Source organism: Oncorhynchus masou, chromosome 2 (genome assembly GCF_036934945.1).
Source record: "Oncorhynchus masou masou isolate Uvic2021 chromosome 2, UVic_Omas_1.1, whole genome shotgun sequence".
Taxonomy (NCBI): Eukaryota; Metazoa; Chordata; class Actinopteri; order Salmoniformes; family Salmonidae; genus Oncorhynchus; species Oncorhynchus masou.
The window spans coordinates 17,979,461-17,997,490 of NC_088213.1; the positions used below are offsets into that span (position 1 = coordinate 17,979,461).

Consider the following 18,030-nt stretch of genomic DNA (forward strand, 5'->3'; position numbering starts at 1 on the left):
GTGAAAAGACCTCTGGTGGGGTGTGTGTGTGTTAGTGCTGTGTGTAAGTTGACTATCCAAACAATTTGGAATGTCCAACTAATTCCTGTTTCTTATAAAAACAAGAAGCAATACAGTCAGTTATTCCTCAACTCTTAGCTAATAGAGACTGTCATGCATATTATTGAAGAGCAAAACATGCCGCTCTGTTCTGGGCCAGCTGCAGCTTAACTAGGTCCTTCTTTGCAGCACTCGACCACATGACTGGACAATAATCAAGATATGATAAAACTAGAGCCTGCAGGACTTGCTTTGTGGAGTGTGGTGTCAAAAAATATCTTTATCACGGACAGGCCTCTCCCCATCTTTACAACCATTAAATCAATATGTTTTGACCATGACAGTTTACAATCTAAGGTAACACCAAGTATTTTAGTCTCCTCAACTTGTTCAACAACCACGCTATTCATGTCCAGATTCAGCTAAACGAGACAGGAGGAAATTAGACTGTGTGTGTGTGTGCATGTGTTTGTGTGTGTGTGTGTGTGTTTGTGTGTGTGTGTGTGTTTGTGTGTAGGTGTGTGTGTGTCACAGGAAGCTGCTGAGGGGAGAATGGCTCATAATAATGGTCGGAACGGCACAAATGGAATGGAAACCATGTGTTTGATGTATTTGATACCATTCCACTGATTCCGCTCCATAAATTACCACGAGCCCGTCCTCCCCAATTAATGTGCCACCAACCTCCTGTGGTTGTGTGTTTACCTTTCTCTGGGGTCACAGTCAGGGTGTGTGGTGCCGTTGACATGTCTACATATCACCGACCTCTTCTGGACTGTGAGGGTGGGACCCAAACATTTCCCCGAGCACTGTGGGCAATTAACATGTTCTCACAATAGTAAACAAGGAACGTTTCACAGCCTTACAACTTTATTCAGGACTTCTTTGTAGTAATGTGTTGTTTGGAGTAGATGGCAATTGGCCCTAGACAGTGATCTTGGGTCAGTTTAGCATATCCCCCCACTAAAGGTTAAAGTTGGGGAAGGAGAAGCTGAACCTAGGTCTGCATCTAGAGGAAACTTCATCCCAGAACATCAAGTACACAGTATTCAAACATCATGCATGTATGTCAATGATAACAAAGGTAATGTTGTGGAAAATAGTTGTGTGTGTGTCTGTGTGTCTTCTGTGTGTGTGTGTGGTGTCTGTTGTGTCTGTGTGTGTATGGTGTCTGTGTGTGTCTGTGTGGTCTGTGTGTGTAGGTGTGGGTGCGTCTGTCCATGAGTGTCTGTTTAGGTGTGTGTGTGTCTGTGTGTGTTTGTGCGGATGTGTGTGCGAGTGTGGGGGCAGGTGTGGGTGTCTCTGTGTGTGTTTGTGCCTGAGTCTCTACCTTTCCCCAGGGGCTGGTAACCCAGGCTGGACAGTTGTCGCAGGTACACTCCTGTCTGTCTGCAGGCCGTGTGTTCCTCCCACAGACAGATGGCGCTAGCGTCCTCACCGCTCCCCCCGACTCCACCTGCCCACAGGACACCTGCCGCTGTCTCCAGCCCCGCCCACAGGAAGTGGAACACTTAGACCACACGGATGCTACCCAGCTGGAAGAGAACAATCAATCAATCAATCAAATAACATTGATTATATAAATCCCTTTTCACAAAGTGCTTTACAGTTACCTGACCTGAACCTCTACAGAGCAAGCAAAGCAGAAGGAAAAGTCTAAACATATTGGCCGGGAAAAACTCCCTAGAAGGAAGAAACCCAGAGAGGAACCAGGTTCAGGGGGAAGGAAGGAATAAAACTACCCATGTAGTGTTAGACCCTGGCTAGCCTCTTTAATGCATAGGGCCACATATCCCAATGATCAGGATGTTCTGCCCAGGGATTTCAGTGGGTAGGGCAGGCTGGGGTATGTTGAGCCAAAGGGGTAAGTTGAGCTACTCTTGTTTCTAGGAAACTATACAGAAAATAAGAAGACACTTCTCCTGAAGACTGCCAGGGTTGGATTAGACATTCCAGAAGACACTTTCCAAGATGCATCGCCAGAGAAGATATGACGTTGATGAGAACTTGTGGCCAAATGCAGGAGAGAGGGAGAACTAGAACCCTCACAGTACTGTACAGCATGAGTTTTTAATTTTTAATTTTACCTTTATTTAACTAGGCAAGTCAGTTAAGAACAAATTCTTATTTCCAATGACGGCCTAGGAACAGTGGGTTAACTGCCTGTTCAGGGGCAGAACGACAGATTTGTACCGTGTCAGCTCGGGGGTTTGAACTTGCAACCTTTCGGTTACTAGTCCAACGCTCTAACCACTAGGCTACCCTGCCGCCCCATGAGTGATTATATGATTACATGCTGATGAGAACCAGAACCCTCACAGTACTGTACAGTATGAGGGATTATACTATACATGCTGATGAGAACCAGAACCCTCACAGTACTGTACAGTATGAGTGTTATACTATACATGTTAATGAGAACCAGAACCCTCACAGTACTGTACAGTATGAGTGATTATACTATACATGTTGATGAGAACTAGAACCCTCACAGTACTGCACAGTATGAGTGATTATACTATACATGTTGATGAGAACTAGAACCCTCACAGTACTGTACAGTATGAGTGATTATACTATACATGTTGATGAGAACTAGAACCCTCACAGTACTGTACAGTATGAGTGTTATACTATACATGTTGATGAGAACTAGAACCCTCACAGTACTGTACAGTATGAGTGATTATACTATACATGTTGATGAGAACTAGAACCCTCACAGTACTGTACAGTATGAGTGATTATACTATACATGTTGATGAGAACTAGAACCCTCACAGTACTGTACAGTATGAGTGATTATACTAGACATGTTGATGAGAACTAGAACCCTCACAGTACTGTACAGTATGAGTGATTATACTATATATGTTGATGAGAACTAGAACGCTCACAGTACTGTACAATATGAGTGATTATACTAGACATGTTGATGAGAACTAGAACCCTCACAGTACTGTACAGTATGAGTGATTTATACTATACACGTTGATGAGAACTAGAACCCTCACAGTACTGTACAGTATGATTGATTTATACTATACACGTTGATGAGAACTAGAACCCTCACAGTACTGAACACTATGAGTGATTATACTATACATGTTGATGAGAACTAGAACCCTCACAGTACTGTACAGTATGAGTGATTATTGATTGATGTTTTTTTGTTGTAATTTTTCGGGATTCATTTTTTGTTTAAACTTTTTATTTTTCACAACTAAATCACTATATGCAAAGGCTATTGAAGCAAATTGCTGCATTTCTGATTCATTCTTGTTCCATATACTTTAGTACAGTCAATAAAGTGAAAATGTGTTATTCTTATTCTATAATGAAATACTGATAAATACTGAAAATTCATTCAAACTTCAAAGAAAAAGTTCCTCATTTATGTAATGCTCCCTGTTGTTATTTAGGTCAGTGTGTTATGAGTGACAATGTACGCTTTCTGAGTGAGAACTGTTGCCAGTGTTCTGGTCGAAACTAGCTTATTTTGAGACACATATAAAGTGTTTTGGAGGTTTGAGTGAGTTTTGGAGGTGAGATGAACTGTTTGCCCAATGTAACAGTATAATTTTAAACCGTCCCCTCGCCCATACCCGGGCGCGAACCTGGGACCCTCTGCACACAGCAACAACAGTCACCCTCAAAGCATCATTACCCATCACTCCGCAAAAGCCGCGTCCCTTGCAGAGCAAGGGGAACTACTACTTCAAGGTCTCAGAGCAAGTGACGTCACCGATTGAAACGCTATTTAGCGCACCGCTAACTAAGAGCCGTTTCACATCCGTTACACCAAGATGCATGTTGGTGATGCAGACTGTGTGAAGAGTTTGGAAAAAGTGTCTTCAGTATTGACCGATGCTTGTTAGCAATTAAAAAAACTGTAATATTCTGCAATATATTTAGATATCTTTGGTAGAAAGAATACTATATTTCCCTTGACAGGGTGATGCTGAATGTAAAAAATGTCTCACCGTATCCCACTCTCCCCTATTGACTGCTACAGTACAAGGAAAAACAATGAAACCTCAACTTGGACCTGAATGTGATTTATGTATATTGGTCTTGGACAGTTGCTGACATAAAGCAGTAGAAGAAGGAGACTAAATAAGGAGCTATAGCCTACATCCCAAATGGACCACTATTCCCTATCATGTATATTGTACACTACCTTTGACCAGGGCCCATAGGGACGCCCATAGGGATCTGTTTAAAAGAAGTGCACTATACAAGGCCATTTAGGACACAACTATATTAGACAAGACTCTTCATGACAGTGGCTCATGAAGCTGAATGACCTATTTCCCTGTAGATTCTTCCTCAGGGGTCAGTGAAACCAACGCATCTGTTTTACCTAGAAAAGCAGATGTATATAGTGTGTGTGTGCTTGCGTGTTATGTGTGTGTGTGAGTGTCTGAGAGAGAGTGTGTGTGTGTGTGAGAGATTGTGTGTGTGTCTGAGAGTGTGTGTGCGTGTGCTTGCGTGTGTGTCAGAGTGTTTGAGTGTGTGTGTGTGTCTGTGTGTGTGTGTACCTGGGTGGGCAGTCATGCAGGTTGCAGGCCAGCTGTGAGGAGACAGGTCTGTCGAGGTGTTGACACATGGAGGGTGTGACCTCACGTCCCTCTGGCGTGACACAGCGGACCCTCCGTGTCCTCATCCCCCGGTCCCCACACGAGGCGCTGCACGCCGTCCAGTCCCCAAGACGCCACGCAAACTCTGGAGACAAACGCATGCACACACACACACACATTATTGAGCTGAAACAAACCCCACAGCACGCACGCACGCTCACGCTCACACATACACAATATGTTATAAAATTTGATTTGATTTGACACCACAGCAGTACTAGCCAGAAACACATCACACAGAACTACAGAACACCCACCCACCAGTACATCCACTGACCCACCCACCACCACACTCACCACCACCACACTGACCCATGGACACCAAGTAGAGCAAACCAGATCCTCATTACCCAGTTTGACTTCATACCACAGCATAGCAGTAAAGCAAACTATGGTTTGGCCAACACTGGGCCTATCATTTTGATTCAATAATATCACATTACTGTCATTCAAATACTTCCCATTACGACGAATAAAAGGTTGAGGCACAGCTAGCTAGAGTACACTGCAAGCCTGTCCCAAATGGCACCCTATTCCCTACATAGTGCACTACTTTTGACCAGGACCTACAGGTAGTAGTGCACAATGGAAAAGGGTGCCATTTGGGATGTAACCTGGGGCTGTTGCATATTTTGAGTCTACTGATAATTGTCCCAGCCCTCTGCCTAAGCTCTTCCAGAGCCCACTAATGCTCCGGTTCAGGACACAGAAAGGACAGAAGGGAAGTTTAACTAGAAACAACATGGGGTCCAAGAGGTTTTGGCACAGCTTAAAACGATACAGGGTTTAGGGCTTAAGTTCACTACCATGCCTGAGACACTGCCTGCCGGAGTCTCTCTGTCTCTGTCTCTGTCTCTGTCTCTCTCTCTCTCCCTCTGTGTCTGTCTGTCTGTCTCCCTCTCTCTCCCTCTCCCTCTCTTTCTGTCTGTCTCTCTGTCTGTCTGTCTGTCTGTCTGTCTGTCTGTCTGTCTGTCTGTCTGTCTCCCTCTCTCTCCCTCTCTTTCTGTCTGTCTCTCTCTCTCTCTCTCTCTCTGTCTCTCTCTCTCTCACGTCATACTCCTCCACTTCCCTCATGTCTGAATTATAAAAATTCTTCAGAGGAAAGATATGTTCTGATGACTGTGAGTGGTACAAATTCCCATGTTAATTGGGGTCTGGTGATAGCTAACAGCTGTATCCACAGAGAGGATGAGAGTATGTTCCAAATTACACAATGTTCCCTACATAGTGCACTACTTTTGCACTATGTATCCATAGTGCTCTGGTCAAAAGTAGTGCACTATGTGGGAAATAGGGTGCTATTTGGGACAAAAGCTGAAAGTGAGGTTGGACCTGACAGCACAATAGCCATCATGTGTGTGTTTGATCCAGTTAAGAACAGGACATAAGGGGAGGGAGAAGAGAGACTTAATGGAGCTCTACAAAGGGAATGGGTTGATTTGTACAATAAGAGCATTAGAAGTCAGTGAACACACACACCAGTTAAGACACACGCACACACGTGTTCAGTCCTATGTTCACAGTTCAGTGTAACATCGGACTGCACACATACCTGGAATTACAATGAATGGGTCTCATTAAATGTTATAAATTATGACCAGCAGAAAGTTGTGTGTGCGCTGTTTATGCACACACACACACACACACACACACACACACACACACACACACACACACACACACACACACACACACCTTCAGCATGGACGTGGATCCAAGCAGACAGCAGCTGTGTGTTGTCGTGGATGGGGGTCTGGCACCGGTAGTGTCCAGAGAACCTTCCCTGCACCGTGTTCACCTCCAGAACACGACCTCCTACCAGTATACGGTACTGAAGACCCAGACCAGAACCCAGACCCTGATTCTGCCCAGGACCCAGCCTATGTCCTGCGGCAAAGTCTGGTCCGGTCCAGGTGGACTCCTTCAGAGTGTGGTTCTGGTAGTCCCAACGGACAGGCCCTCTATGGTCTGGAACCACTGGGCATCCTGGAATGAGAGAGGGAGGCCTTTGGTCATTATGATAATGCTTGAGGCAGTGTGTGTGTGTGTGTGTGTGTGTGTGTGTGTGTGTGTGTGTGTGTGTGTGTGTGTGTGTGTGTGTGTGTGTGTCATTCATACTTGTGTAAGCGTGTGTGCAGTACCTATGCGTAGGATATCTCCAGGTCTGATGGTCACAGTGGTTCCCATGCGTGAAGCCATGAGGACTCTCCTCCTGCTCAGCTCCTTGAACTGCTGGGACATTGTAGAACCTCTGCCTGGAGCTGTGTCTGGAGCTGGACCTGTCAATCAACCAATTAATAAATCCATCCGTCAATCAATCATTCACTGGGGCAAGAAAAGTGAAACCACAGTCAAATCTAAACAATATGGCAGAATGTTTCTGTCCTCCTCCCCTACCATGTTCTAACTAGGGCCTTCAGGACAGGCTTCAAGTGTTGTCATAGTTCATTAATTAATCCCTCATTTCTGTATTAGTCCTGGTAAGATTCAACATATCATCATGGTGTATGGAGGTTTACAGTAGGTTATCATCATGTTGAATGGAGGTTTACAGTAAGATAACATCACATTGTATGGAGGTTTACAGTAGGTTGTCATGTTGTTTGGAGGTTTACAATAGGTTATCATCATGTTGTGTGGAGGTTTACAGTAGATTGTCATGTTGTTTGGAGGTTTACAGTAGGTTGTCATGTTGTGTGGAGGTTTACAGTAGGTTATCATCATGTTGTGTGGAGGTTTACAGTAGGTTATCATGTTGTGTGGAGGTTTACAGTAGGTTATCATCATGTTGTGTGGAAGTTTACAGTAGGTTATCATCATGTTGTGTGGAGTTTACCGTAGGTTATCATCATGTTGTGTGGAGGTTTACAATAGGTTATCATCATGGTGTGTGGAGGTTTACAGTAGGTTATCATTATGTTGTGTGGAGGTTTACAATAGGTTATCATCATGTTGTGTGGAGGTTTACAGTAGGTTATCATGTTGTGTGGAGGTTTACAGTAGGTTATCATGTTGTGTGGAGGTTTACAGTAGGTTATCATCATGTTGTGTGGAGGTTTACAGTAGGTTATCATCATGTTGTGTGGAGGTTTACAGTAGGTTATCATCATGTTGTGTGGAGGTTTACAGTAGGTTATCATCATGTTGTGTGGAGGTTTACAGTAGGTTATCATCATGTTGTGTGGAGGTTTACAGTAGGTTATCATCATGTTGTGTGGAGTTTACCGTAGGTTATCATCATGTTGTGTGGAGTTTACCGTAGGTTATCATCATGTTGTGTGGAGGTTTACAATAGGTTATCATCATGGTGTGTGGAGGTTTACAGTAGGTTATCATTATGTTGTGTGGAGGTTTACAATAGGTTATCATCATGTTGTGTGGAGGTTTACAGTAGGTTATCATGTTGTGTGGAGGTTTACAATAGGTTATCATCATGTTGTGTGGAGGTTTACAGTAGGTTATCATCATGTTGTGTGGAGGTTTACAATAGGTTATCATCATGTTGTGTGGAGGTTTACAGTAGGTTATCATCATGTTGTGTGGAGGTTTACAATAGGTTATCATCATGTTGTGTGGAGGTTTACAATAGGTTATCATCATGTTGTGTGGAGGTTTACAATAGGTTATCATCATGTTGTGTGGAGGTTTACAATAGGTTATCATCATGTTGTGTGGAGGTTTACAATAGGTTATCATCATGTTGTGTGGAGGTTTACAATAGGTTATCATCATGTTGTGTGGAGGTTTACAGTAGGTTATCATCATGTTGTGTGGAGGTTTACAGTAGGTTATCATCATGTTGTGTGGAGGTTTACAATAGGTTAGGATATGTTCCAGAGTAACAGACATAACAGACAATAACAGACATTCCAGAGTAACATGTAAGAGGACTGTAGACCATGGTCGGTACAGAATACAGAGCATGTTTAGTGAATGTCTGAGTGTTAGACAAAAACAGTTGAAGTCGGAGGTTTACGTACACCTTAGCCAAATACATTTAAACTCATGTTTTCACAATTCCTGACATTTAATCCTAGTAAAAATCCCTGTCTTAGGTCTGATAGGATCACCATTTTATTTTAAGAATGTGAAATGTCAGAATAATAGTAGAGAGAATGATTTAATTCAGATTTTATTTCTTTCATCACATTCCCAGTGTGTCAGAAGTTTACATACACTCAAATAGTATTTGGTAGTGTTGCCTTCGAATTGTTTAACTTATGTCAAACATTTCGGGTAGCCTTCCACGGGCTTCCCATTCCTCCTGACAGAGCTGGTGTAACTGAGTCAGGTTTGTAGGCCTCCTTGCTCGCACATGCTTTTTCAGTTCTGCCCACACATTTTCTATAGGATTGAGGTCAGGGCTTTGGGATGGCCACTCCAATACCTTTACTTTGATTTCCTTAAGCCATTTTGCCACAACTTTGGAAGTATGCTTGGGGTCATTGTCTATTTGGGAAGATCCATTTATGACCAAGCTTTAACTTCCTGACTGATGTCTGAGATGCTGCTTCAATATATCCACATAACTTTCCTCCTTCATGATGCCATCTATTTTGTGAAGTGCACCAGTCCCTCCTGCAGCAAAGCACCCCCACAACATGATGCTGCCACCCCCGTGCTTCACAGTTGGGATGATGTTCTTCAGCTTGCAAGCCTCTCCCTTTTTCCTCCAAACATAATGATGGTCATTATGGCCAAACAGTTCTATTTTTGTTACATCAGATCAGAGGACATTTCTCCAAAAAATACCATCCTTGTCCCCATGTGTAGTTGCAAACCATAGTCTGGCAGTTTTATGGCGGTTTTGGAGCAGTGGCATCTTCCTTGCTAAATGGCCTTTCAGGTTATGTCGATATAGGACTCGTTTTACTGTGGATATAGATACTTTTGTACCTTTTGTACCTTCACAAGGTCCTTTGCTGTTATTCTGGGATTGATTTGTACTTTTTGCACCAAAGTATGTTCATCTCTAGGAGACAACGCCTCTCCTTCCTGAGCGGTATGACGGCTGCGCGGTCCCATGGTGTTTATACTTGCATACTATTGTTTGTACAGATGAACGTCGTACCTTCAGACATTTGGAATTTGCTCCCAAGGATGAACCAGAATTCTGGAGGTCTACAATTTTGTTCTGAGGTCATGGTTGATTTTATTTAGATTTTCCCATGATTTCAAGCAGAGAGGCACTGAGTTTGAAAGTAGGCATTGAAATACATCCACAGGTACACATCCAATTGACTCAAATTATGTCAATTAGCCTATCAGAAGCTTCTAAAGCCTAAAGAAAAGGGACAGTCAACTTAGTTTATCAACTGTATTTCAGGATAATCGTTATTGGACCACCCTGGTTTGGTCAGGGTAGCGTGTGTGTGTGTGTGTGTGTGTGTGTGTGTGTGTGTGTGTGTATGTGTGTGTGTGTGTTCCACAATGAGGTGTGATTAACATTTGAGAGGATTTTACCACCCTGATAGCTAGCACAGCACCAGCCCTATACCTCAGCTGTGTGTGCGTGCGTGTGCGTGTGGGCTGCCACAGCACTTGTGTGTAAATCTGTGTATACACTATGCACGCCCGTGTGTGTGTGTGTGTGTATGCACGCTCACATGTGTGTGTGAACCCACCGGTGACATGGAGAACAGTGAAAGCGGTGGATTTTCCTATGGGGTTGGCAGCCATGCAGGAGTAGGTGCCTTGGCTCTGGAGAGTGACGTTTTGGAGCCACAGAGAACCAGAGGGCAGGGGTACCGCCACGCTGACATCTAACACACCCTCCTTCCTCTGCCAAGTTACTGTAGGCTGAGGCACACCTGGTAGAGAGAGAGGGGAGAGGAGGGGGAGAGAGAAGAGGTAGAGAGAGAGAGAGAGAGAGAGAGAGACAGAGAGACAGACAGACAGAGAGCACTAGTGTAAGAGACACAAGACTGAGGATAACTGATTCAGACATCCCACAAATCACAGAATACTTCACTTTAAATAAATACAAAAACACACATAGAATGTCCAACATAGATGAACGCCCTGATGACAGAGAGACTGATTAGACTATTTGAGACTGGTTATTACTGATCACTCGGACAAATCAGAGCGCTGGATGCCAATCCTTACGTCTTGACCACTCCCTTCAGACACACACATATAGTATAGTTCCAAATGGCACCCTTTTCCTTATGCAGTGCAATATTTCCGTATGGGCCCTAGTCAAAATGAGTGCACTATATAGAGAATTGGTTACCATTTGGGACGCAAGCCCTGAACAGCATGTGCCAGTTGGCTTGTACTTGGCTACAGTTATTCAAACATATTGCTATTGGGTCTGAGCAGCCACGGCCAGACTGTTACTCGACAAGCTCATTCTGTTTTGTCTCACATAGTCAATCTATGAAATAGGGGTTGGGGGCCAATTCCATTTCAATGGCGAAGGTGCATAAAGATGGATGAATTTGGAAATTAAGTCATTGTTTTTAGCTCTACCCAGAGAGCTCTTAAACTACGGAGTGCGACATGGTCCAATGTGCCAGTAAATCAGCACAATCTACTTGTTTCGTTTTTTCTAACTGCCGCCATCTTTGGGGATGGAACTGGGATCATGTTTACTGTGCCAATGCCAATACATCTTTGGGGATAGAACTGGGATCATGTTTACTGTGCCAATGCCAATACATCTTTGGGGATAGAACTGGGATCATGTTTACTGTGCCAATGCCAATACATCTTTGGGGATAGAACTGGGATCATGTTTACTGTGCCAATGCCAATACATCTTTGGAGATAGAACTGGGATCATGTTTACTGTGCCAATGCCAATACATCTTTGGGGATAGAACTGGGATCATGTTTACTGTGCCAATGCCAATACATCTTTGGGGATAGAACTGGGATCATGTTTACTGTGCCAATGCCAATACATCTTTGGGGATAGAACTGGGATCATGTTTACTGTGCCAATGCCAATACATCTTTGGGATAGAACTGGGATCATGTTTACTGTGCCAATGCCAATACATCTTTGGGGATAGAACTGGGATCATGTTTACTGTGCCAATGCCAATACATCTTTGGGGATAGAACTGGGATCATGTTTACTGTGCCAATGCCAATACATCTTTGTGGATAGAACTGGGATCATGTTTACTGTGCCAATGCCAATACATCTTTGGGGATAGAACTGGGATCATGTTTACTGTGCCAATGCCAATACATCTTTGGGGATAGAACTGGGATCATGTTTACTGTGCCAATGCCAATACATCTTTGGGGATAGAACTGGGATCATGTTTACTGTGCCAATGCCAATACATCTTTGGGGATAGAACTGGGATCATGTTTACTGTGCCAATGCCAATACATCTTTGGGGATAGAACTGGGATCATGTTTACTGTGCCAATGCCAATACATCTTTGGGGATAGAACTGGGATCATGTTTACTGTGCCAATGTCAATACATCTTTGGGATAGAACTGGGATCATGTTTACTGTGCCAATGCCAATACAAAACATGTGCAAAGGAAAGCATTGAACAATACGGCGAACTTAGCAAATTAGGCATTTGTGGTAAGTACTTGGAGGCCGCCATCTTCATGCTATAGGAATATGGGCTTCCTACAGCATAAAGACGGGCTCATTGTAATGGCTGGAATGGAATTTCCATATATTTGATGTGTTTGATACCATTCCATTTATTCCATTCAAACCATTACTATGAGCCCGTACTCCTATAGCTCCTCCCACCAGCCTCCACTGTGCAGTACCCCATATCTGCTTCTGTGACCTCTTCTGGTTCATGTGTTGAGAATGGTCTCTACCACAGGAGTGTGCTGTTGTATCACCTCCGTTCAACTAACTAACCAATACCTCGTACCAACTGTCATTTAAGTGATAATGCCTGAGAAGCCGGTGTTTGCAGGATATATTGGCAGGATATATTGCTAGTCTAAAAGAAAGGGCAGATAATGTCTACATGCTTTTTTACAGTAGAGAGAGTTTATAAATTGCCTGGCTAGGCTGATAAGACAGTGGACTGTGCAGTGAGTTTGAACAGTAAATAGACATTTCAACGTCATAGCCTTAGCTGGTGGCAATTTGTGGAATAGACACTGTCTGGAACGCTGTTTTAACCTATCAGCATCCAGGATTAGACCCACGTGTTGTATATTATCAGCATACATAGACATATAATGTGGAAATTGAGAAAGTTGAGATGACAAAACCAACCTTAGATTATAAACTGTCATGGTCAAAACATATCGATGCAGTAGTAGCTAAGGTGGGGAGAAGTCTGTCTATAATAAAGCGATGCTCTACCTTCTTAACAACACTATCAAGGCCGGTCCTACAGGCCCTAGTTTCTACCTTCTTAACAACACTATCAATGCCGGTCCTACAGGCCCTAGTTTCTACCTTCTTAACAACACTATCAAGGCCGGTCCTACAGGCCCTAGTTTCTACCTTCTTAACAACACTATCAAGGCAGGTCCTACAGGCCCTAGTTTCTACCTTGTTATCAACACTATCAAGGCCGGTCCTACAGGCCCTAGTTTCTACCTTCTTAACAACACTATCAAGGCCGGTCCTACAGGCCCTAGTTTCTACCTTCTTAACAACACTATCAAGGCCGGTCCTACAGGCCCTAGTTTCTACCTTCTTAACAACACTATCAAGGCCGGTCCTACAGGCCCTAGTTTCTACCTTCTTAACAACACTATCAAGGCAGGTCCTACAGGCCCTAGTTTCTACCTTCTTAACAACACTATCAAGGCCGGTCCTACAGGCCCTAGTTTCTACCTTCTTAACAACACTATCAAGGCAGGTCCTACAGGCCCTAGTTTCTACCTTCTTAACAACACTATCAAGGCAAGTCCTACAGGCCCTAGTTTCTACCTTCTTAACAACACTATCAAGGCAGGTCCTACAGGCCCTAGTTTCTACCTTCTTAACAACACTATCAAGGCCGGTCCTACAGGCCCTAGTTTCTACCTTCTTAACAACACTATCAAGGCAGGTCCTACAGGCCCTAGTTTCTACCTTCTTAACAACACTATCAAGGCCGGTCCTACAGGCCCTAGTTTCTACCTTCTTAACAACACTATCAAGGCCGGTCCTACAGGCCCTAGTTTCTACCTTCTTAACAACACTATCAAGGCCGATCCTACAGGCCCTAGTTTTGTCTCACCTTGACCACTGTTCAGTAGTGTGATCAGGTGCCACAAAAAATAACTTGGCTCAGAACAGGGCAGCACGGCTGGCCCTCAGAACAGGGCAGCACGGCTGGCCCTCAGAACAGGGCAGCACGGCTGGCCCTCAGAACAGGGCAGCACGGCTGGCCCTCAGAACAGGGCAGCACGGCTGGCCCTCAGAACAGGGCAGCACGGCTGGTCCTCAGAACAGGGCAGCACGGCTGGTCCTCAGAACAGGGCAGCACGGCTGGCCCTTGGATGTACACAGAGAGCTAATGTTAATAATATGCATGTCAATCTCTCCTGGCTCAAAGTGGAGGAGATTGACTTCATCACTACTTTTATTTGTGAGAGGTATTGACATGTTGAATGCACCGAGCTGTCAGGCTAAACTACTGGCACACAGCACAGACACCCATGCATACCCCACAGGACATGCCACAAGAGGTCTCTTCACAGCTTCTATGTCCAGAACAGACTATGGAGGTGCGCAGTACAACATAGAGCCATGACTTCATGGAACTCTATTCCACATCAAGTAACTGATGCAAGCAGTAACATTTGATTTAAAAAAACAGATTAAAAAAACACCTTATGGAACAGCGGGGACTGTGTAGCAACACAAACATTGGCACATACACACACAATAACATACACTATACATACACATGGATTTAGAACTGTAGATATGTGCTAGTGGTGGAGTAGGGGCCTGAGGGCACACAGTGTGTTGTGAAGTCTATGAATGTATTGTAATGTTTTTAAAATGTTATAAACTGCCTTAATTTTGCTGGACCCCAGGAAGAGTAGTTGCTGCTTTGGCAGGAACTAATGGCCCCCAGGAAGAGTAGCTGCTACATTGGCAGGAACTAATGGACCCCAGGAAGAGTAGCTGCTACTTTGGCAGGAACTAATGGACCCCAGGAAGAGTAGCTGCTACTTTGGCAGGAACTAATGGACCCCAGGAAGAGTAGCTGCTACTTTGGCAGGAACTAATGGACCCCAGGAAGAGTAGCTGCTACTTTGGCAGGAACTAATGAACCCCAGGAAGAGTAGCTGCTACTTAATCAATACAAATACGAGAAATGCATGTACACAAAACTCACTGGAGATGAATCCAATATTGAATATACTGACAAGGTAAAATGGTGTGTGTGAAGGTCCAGTGATTGTTTCTCAGGATCTCTGACCTCAATGATACAGATTACCTTCTGCAATCAGGATGGTTTATAAGATCTAATAGCTTGGATCCTACAGGTGTGTGTAGGCTCTGGCCCCCCAATGGTGGAACAAACTCCCTCACGACGCCAGGACAGCGGAGTCAATCACCACCTTCCGTCAGGATAAAGTAATAATCCTTCTCACCCCCCCCCTTAAATGATTTAGATGCACTATTGTAAAGTGGCTGTTCCACTGATGTCAGAAGGTGAATTCACCAATTTGTAAGTCGCTGTGTGTAAGTGCGTCTGCTAAATGACTTAAATGTAAATGTAAATGTGTGTGTGTGTGTGTGTGTGTGTGTGTGTGTGTGTGTGTGTGTGTGTGTGTGTGTGTGTGTGTGTGTGTGTGTGTGTGTGTGTGTGTGTGTGTGTGTGTGTGTGTGTGTGTGTGTGTGTCTTTCAGTGTTTGCCTTTCCATGTATTTGTCTGTGTCTGTGTCTCTTCCTCTGAGTGTGTGTGTGCATTATGTGTGTGTGTGTCTTGGAGGGAAGCCAACTGCTGCCAGACATCTCTCCACAACCCTAAGTAACAAATAAAAGACAGTATCTCTTTACATTGCCTTTAAATACCTTTCTCTCTCTTTCTCTCTCCCCTCGTCTCCCTCTTTCTCTCTCCACTTCTCCCTTCTACTCTCACTGAGATGAAAGGACATGTTATTTAAGTCTCATTTGTTTTGGCCTTACACCTTTACACACACACACACACACACACACACACACACACACACACACACACACACACACACACACACACACACACACACACACACACACACACACACACACACACACACACACACACACACACACACACACACACACACACACACACACACACACACACACAGCTGCTTTAATCACCAGTGAATTAATGGGATGAGAGAGAGGGTGCTAGGGTGTGCAAGGTGTGTGTGTGTGTGTCTCTGTGTGTGTGTGTGTGTCTCTGTGTGTGTGTGTGTGTGTTTCTGTAAAGGTGTACGGCCAAAACAAATGAGACTTAAATAACATATCCTTTCATCTCAGCCGGTTCTCACTAAGGTGATGATGAGGCTGGATGCGCATTACAAATGGCTCCCTATTCTCCATATAGTGCACTATATGGGCCCTGGTTAAAAGTAGGGTGCTATAAAGGGAATAGAGTGGCATTTAGGAGGCAACCTGGGAAGATTCAACCTAATAACTATGGTGTGGTTGGTCAAGGTTATTGGCTGTCTCCAATAACACCCCGGCCTATACCCCAATGTCCCATAGTGAACCACAGCCCACTGTGGGTGTCAGATAGGGCTGTGGTCAAATTGAGTGCCCTATATGGATTCAGAAGTTGTGCACTACATGGTGAATAGGGGGTCAGATATGACTCTGGTCTAATACCACTTCATATCATAAATTACAAACATCTCTAGCTAAAAATGCTAAATGGAATCATTTTGTTGTGTTGTGAAATTGCATGATGCCGTAGCCAACTGCCAAGCCTCGTCACAAACATCACTTCTCAATCAAAGCTCTGCTCTCATTTTATACACCTCATTACAGCTGTAACTGAACCAGGAAGTTTAAATCCATGTGTCCACTGCTAGAGCCCTGACTGGCATGGTGGCTTTCCACACCATTCACTTTTCAGCGAACTGTGTCTTTCTGCGTGTCCACAGCGTAGCTATGATCTGCCACATAACCATATGGATACATAAAACCCATGTTCGGGTATTAGATCGCAGTAGGACTAGGCTGCCAGTCATTTGTGTTCACCACAGTATATTACTGCCAAAGAGCAGCCAAAACTACAACTGACAAAGACCAGTGTGGAGAAAATATCCTACTATTTTCACTATATATATTCTGTATAGATACTATTGCATAGATATGCTGTATAGATGATACCATTTATTGTTTGAAATACAATTTCAACACAAGGTATGTCCACTTCATAGCTTGATCATGTCTGCCTGAATGTGCTACCTTACACCAGATATATATTATTGCCTGAAATTAAATTTAAACACATGGTCGATCATTTTGGAGCTTGACAATGTGAACCACAAAATGGAGGGACTGTCTGTCCCTATGATATACACATAATTAGAATCACTATTGCATGGTCCATTCTACAGTTTTAGAAAAAAATGTGATATCTAGAACCTAAAAGGGTTCTTTGGCTGTCCCCATAGGAGAACCCTTTGAATAACCATTTTTGTTCCATATAGAGCATCTCAATCAATAAAATGTATTTATAAAGCCCTTTTAACATCAGTCAATGTCACTATACAGAAACCCAGCCTAAAACTCCAAACACAAGCAATGCAGATGTAGAAGCACGGTGGCGAGGAAAAACTCCCTAGAAAGGCAGTAACCCTAATCCGTTAGGAGAACCCTTTGAAGAACCCTTTTTCATTTCAGGCAGAACCCTTTTGATTTCCATGTAAAACATTTTACATAGAGGGTCTACATGGAACCCAAAAGAGTTCTTCCTGGAACCAAGAAGGGTTCTCCAATGGGGACAGTTGTAGAACCTTTTAGGAAGCCGTTTTCCTAAGAGTGTATGAGATGTAATTGCTCTGGTGAGGCCTACCTGTGACGGGGCAGTCTAGAGTTAGGTTAGCCCCAGGGCGTAGACTGACCCGTCCCCCCACCACGGCCCTCACACTGGGGGCTTCCTTGTCCGATACGTTCCTCCACGACACAGCTATCACAGGAGGCTCTGTGAAGAACAGACAACAACTACAAATGTTTCCAAATGGCTCATTTATCCCCTCCTCCCCTGTAACTACTGTTTTTTAAGAAACATAAATAACATAAATAACATTTATTTTAACATTTCAAATAACATTGCATAATGTTATTTAATTAGAGTAACATTTCATAATAACTTTCATGAATAAGTATTAATAAATGATTTATAAATAGTGTACATACTATGAATACATGATCATTTCCTCTTGGAGCATTTCATCATTTGCA

General features: G+C 43.7%; 1 protein-coding gene across 1 annotated transcript in view; it reads right to left on the minus strand.

Moving 5' to 3' along the window:
- The window catches only part of adamtsl3 (ADAMTS-like 3), a 228,380-nt gene that overhangs the window by 5,156 nt on the left and 205,194 nt on the right, over nucleotides 1–18,030 (minus strand). The window contains 7 exon segments of the mRNA XM_064984412.1: nucleotides 745–848; nucleotides 1,370–1,574; nucleotides 4,581–4,764; nucleotides 6,375–6,665; nucleotides 6,821–6,958; nucleotides 10,304–10,489; nucleotides 17,642–17,770. Of these exon segments, the coding sequence (XP_064840484.1) occupies nucleotides 745–848; nucleotides 1,370–1,574; nucleotides 4,581–4,764; nucleotides 6,375–6,665; nucleotides 6,821–6,958; nucleotides 10,304–10,489; nucleotides 17,642–17,770 (1,237 nt within the window).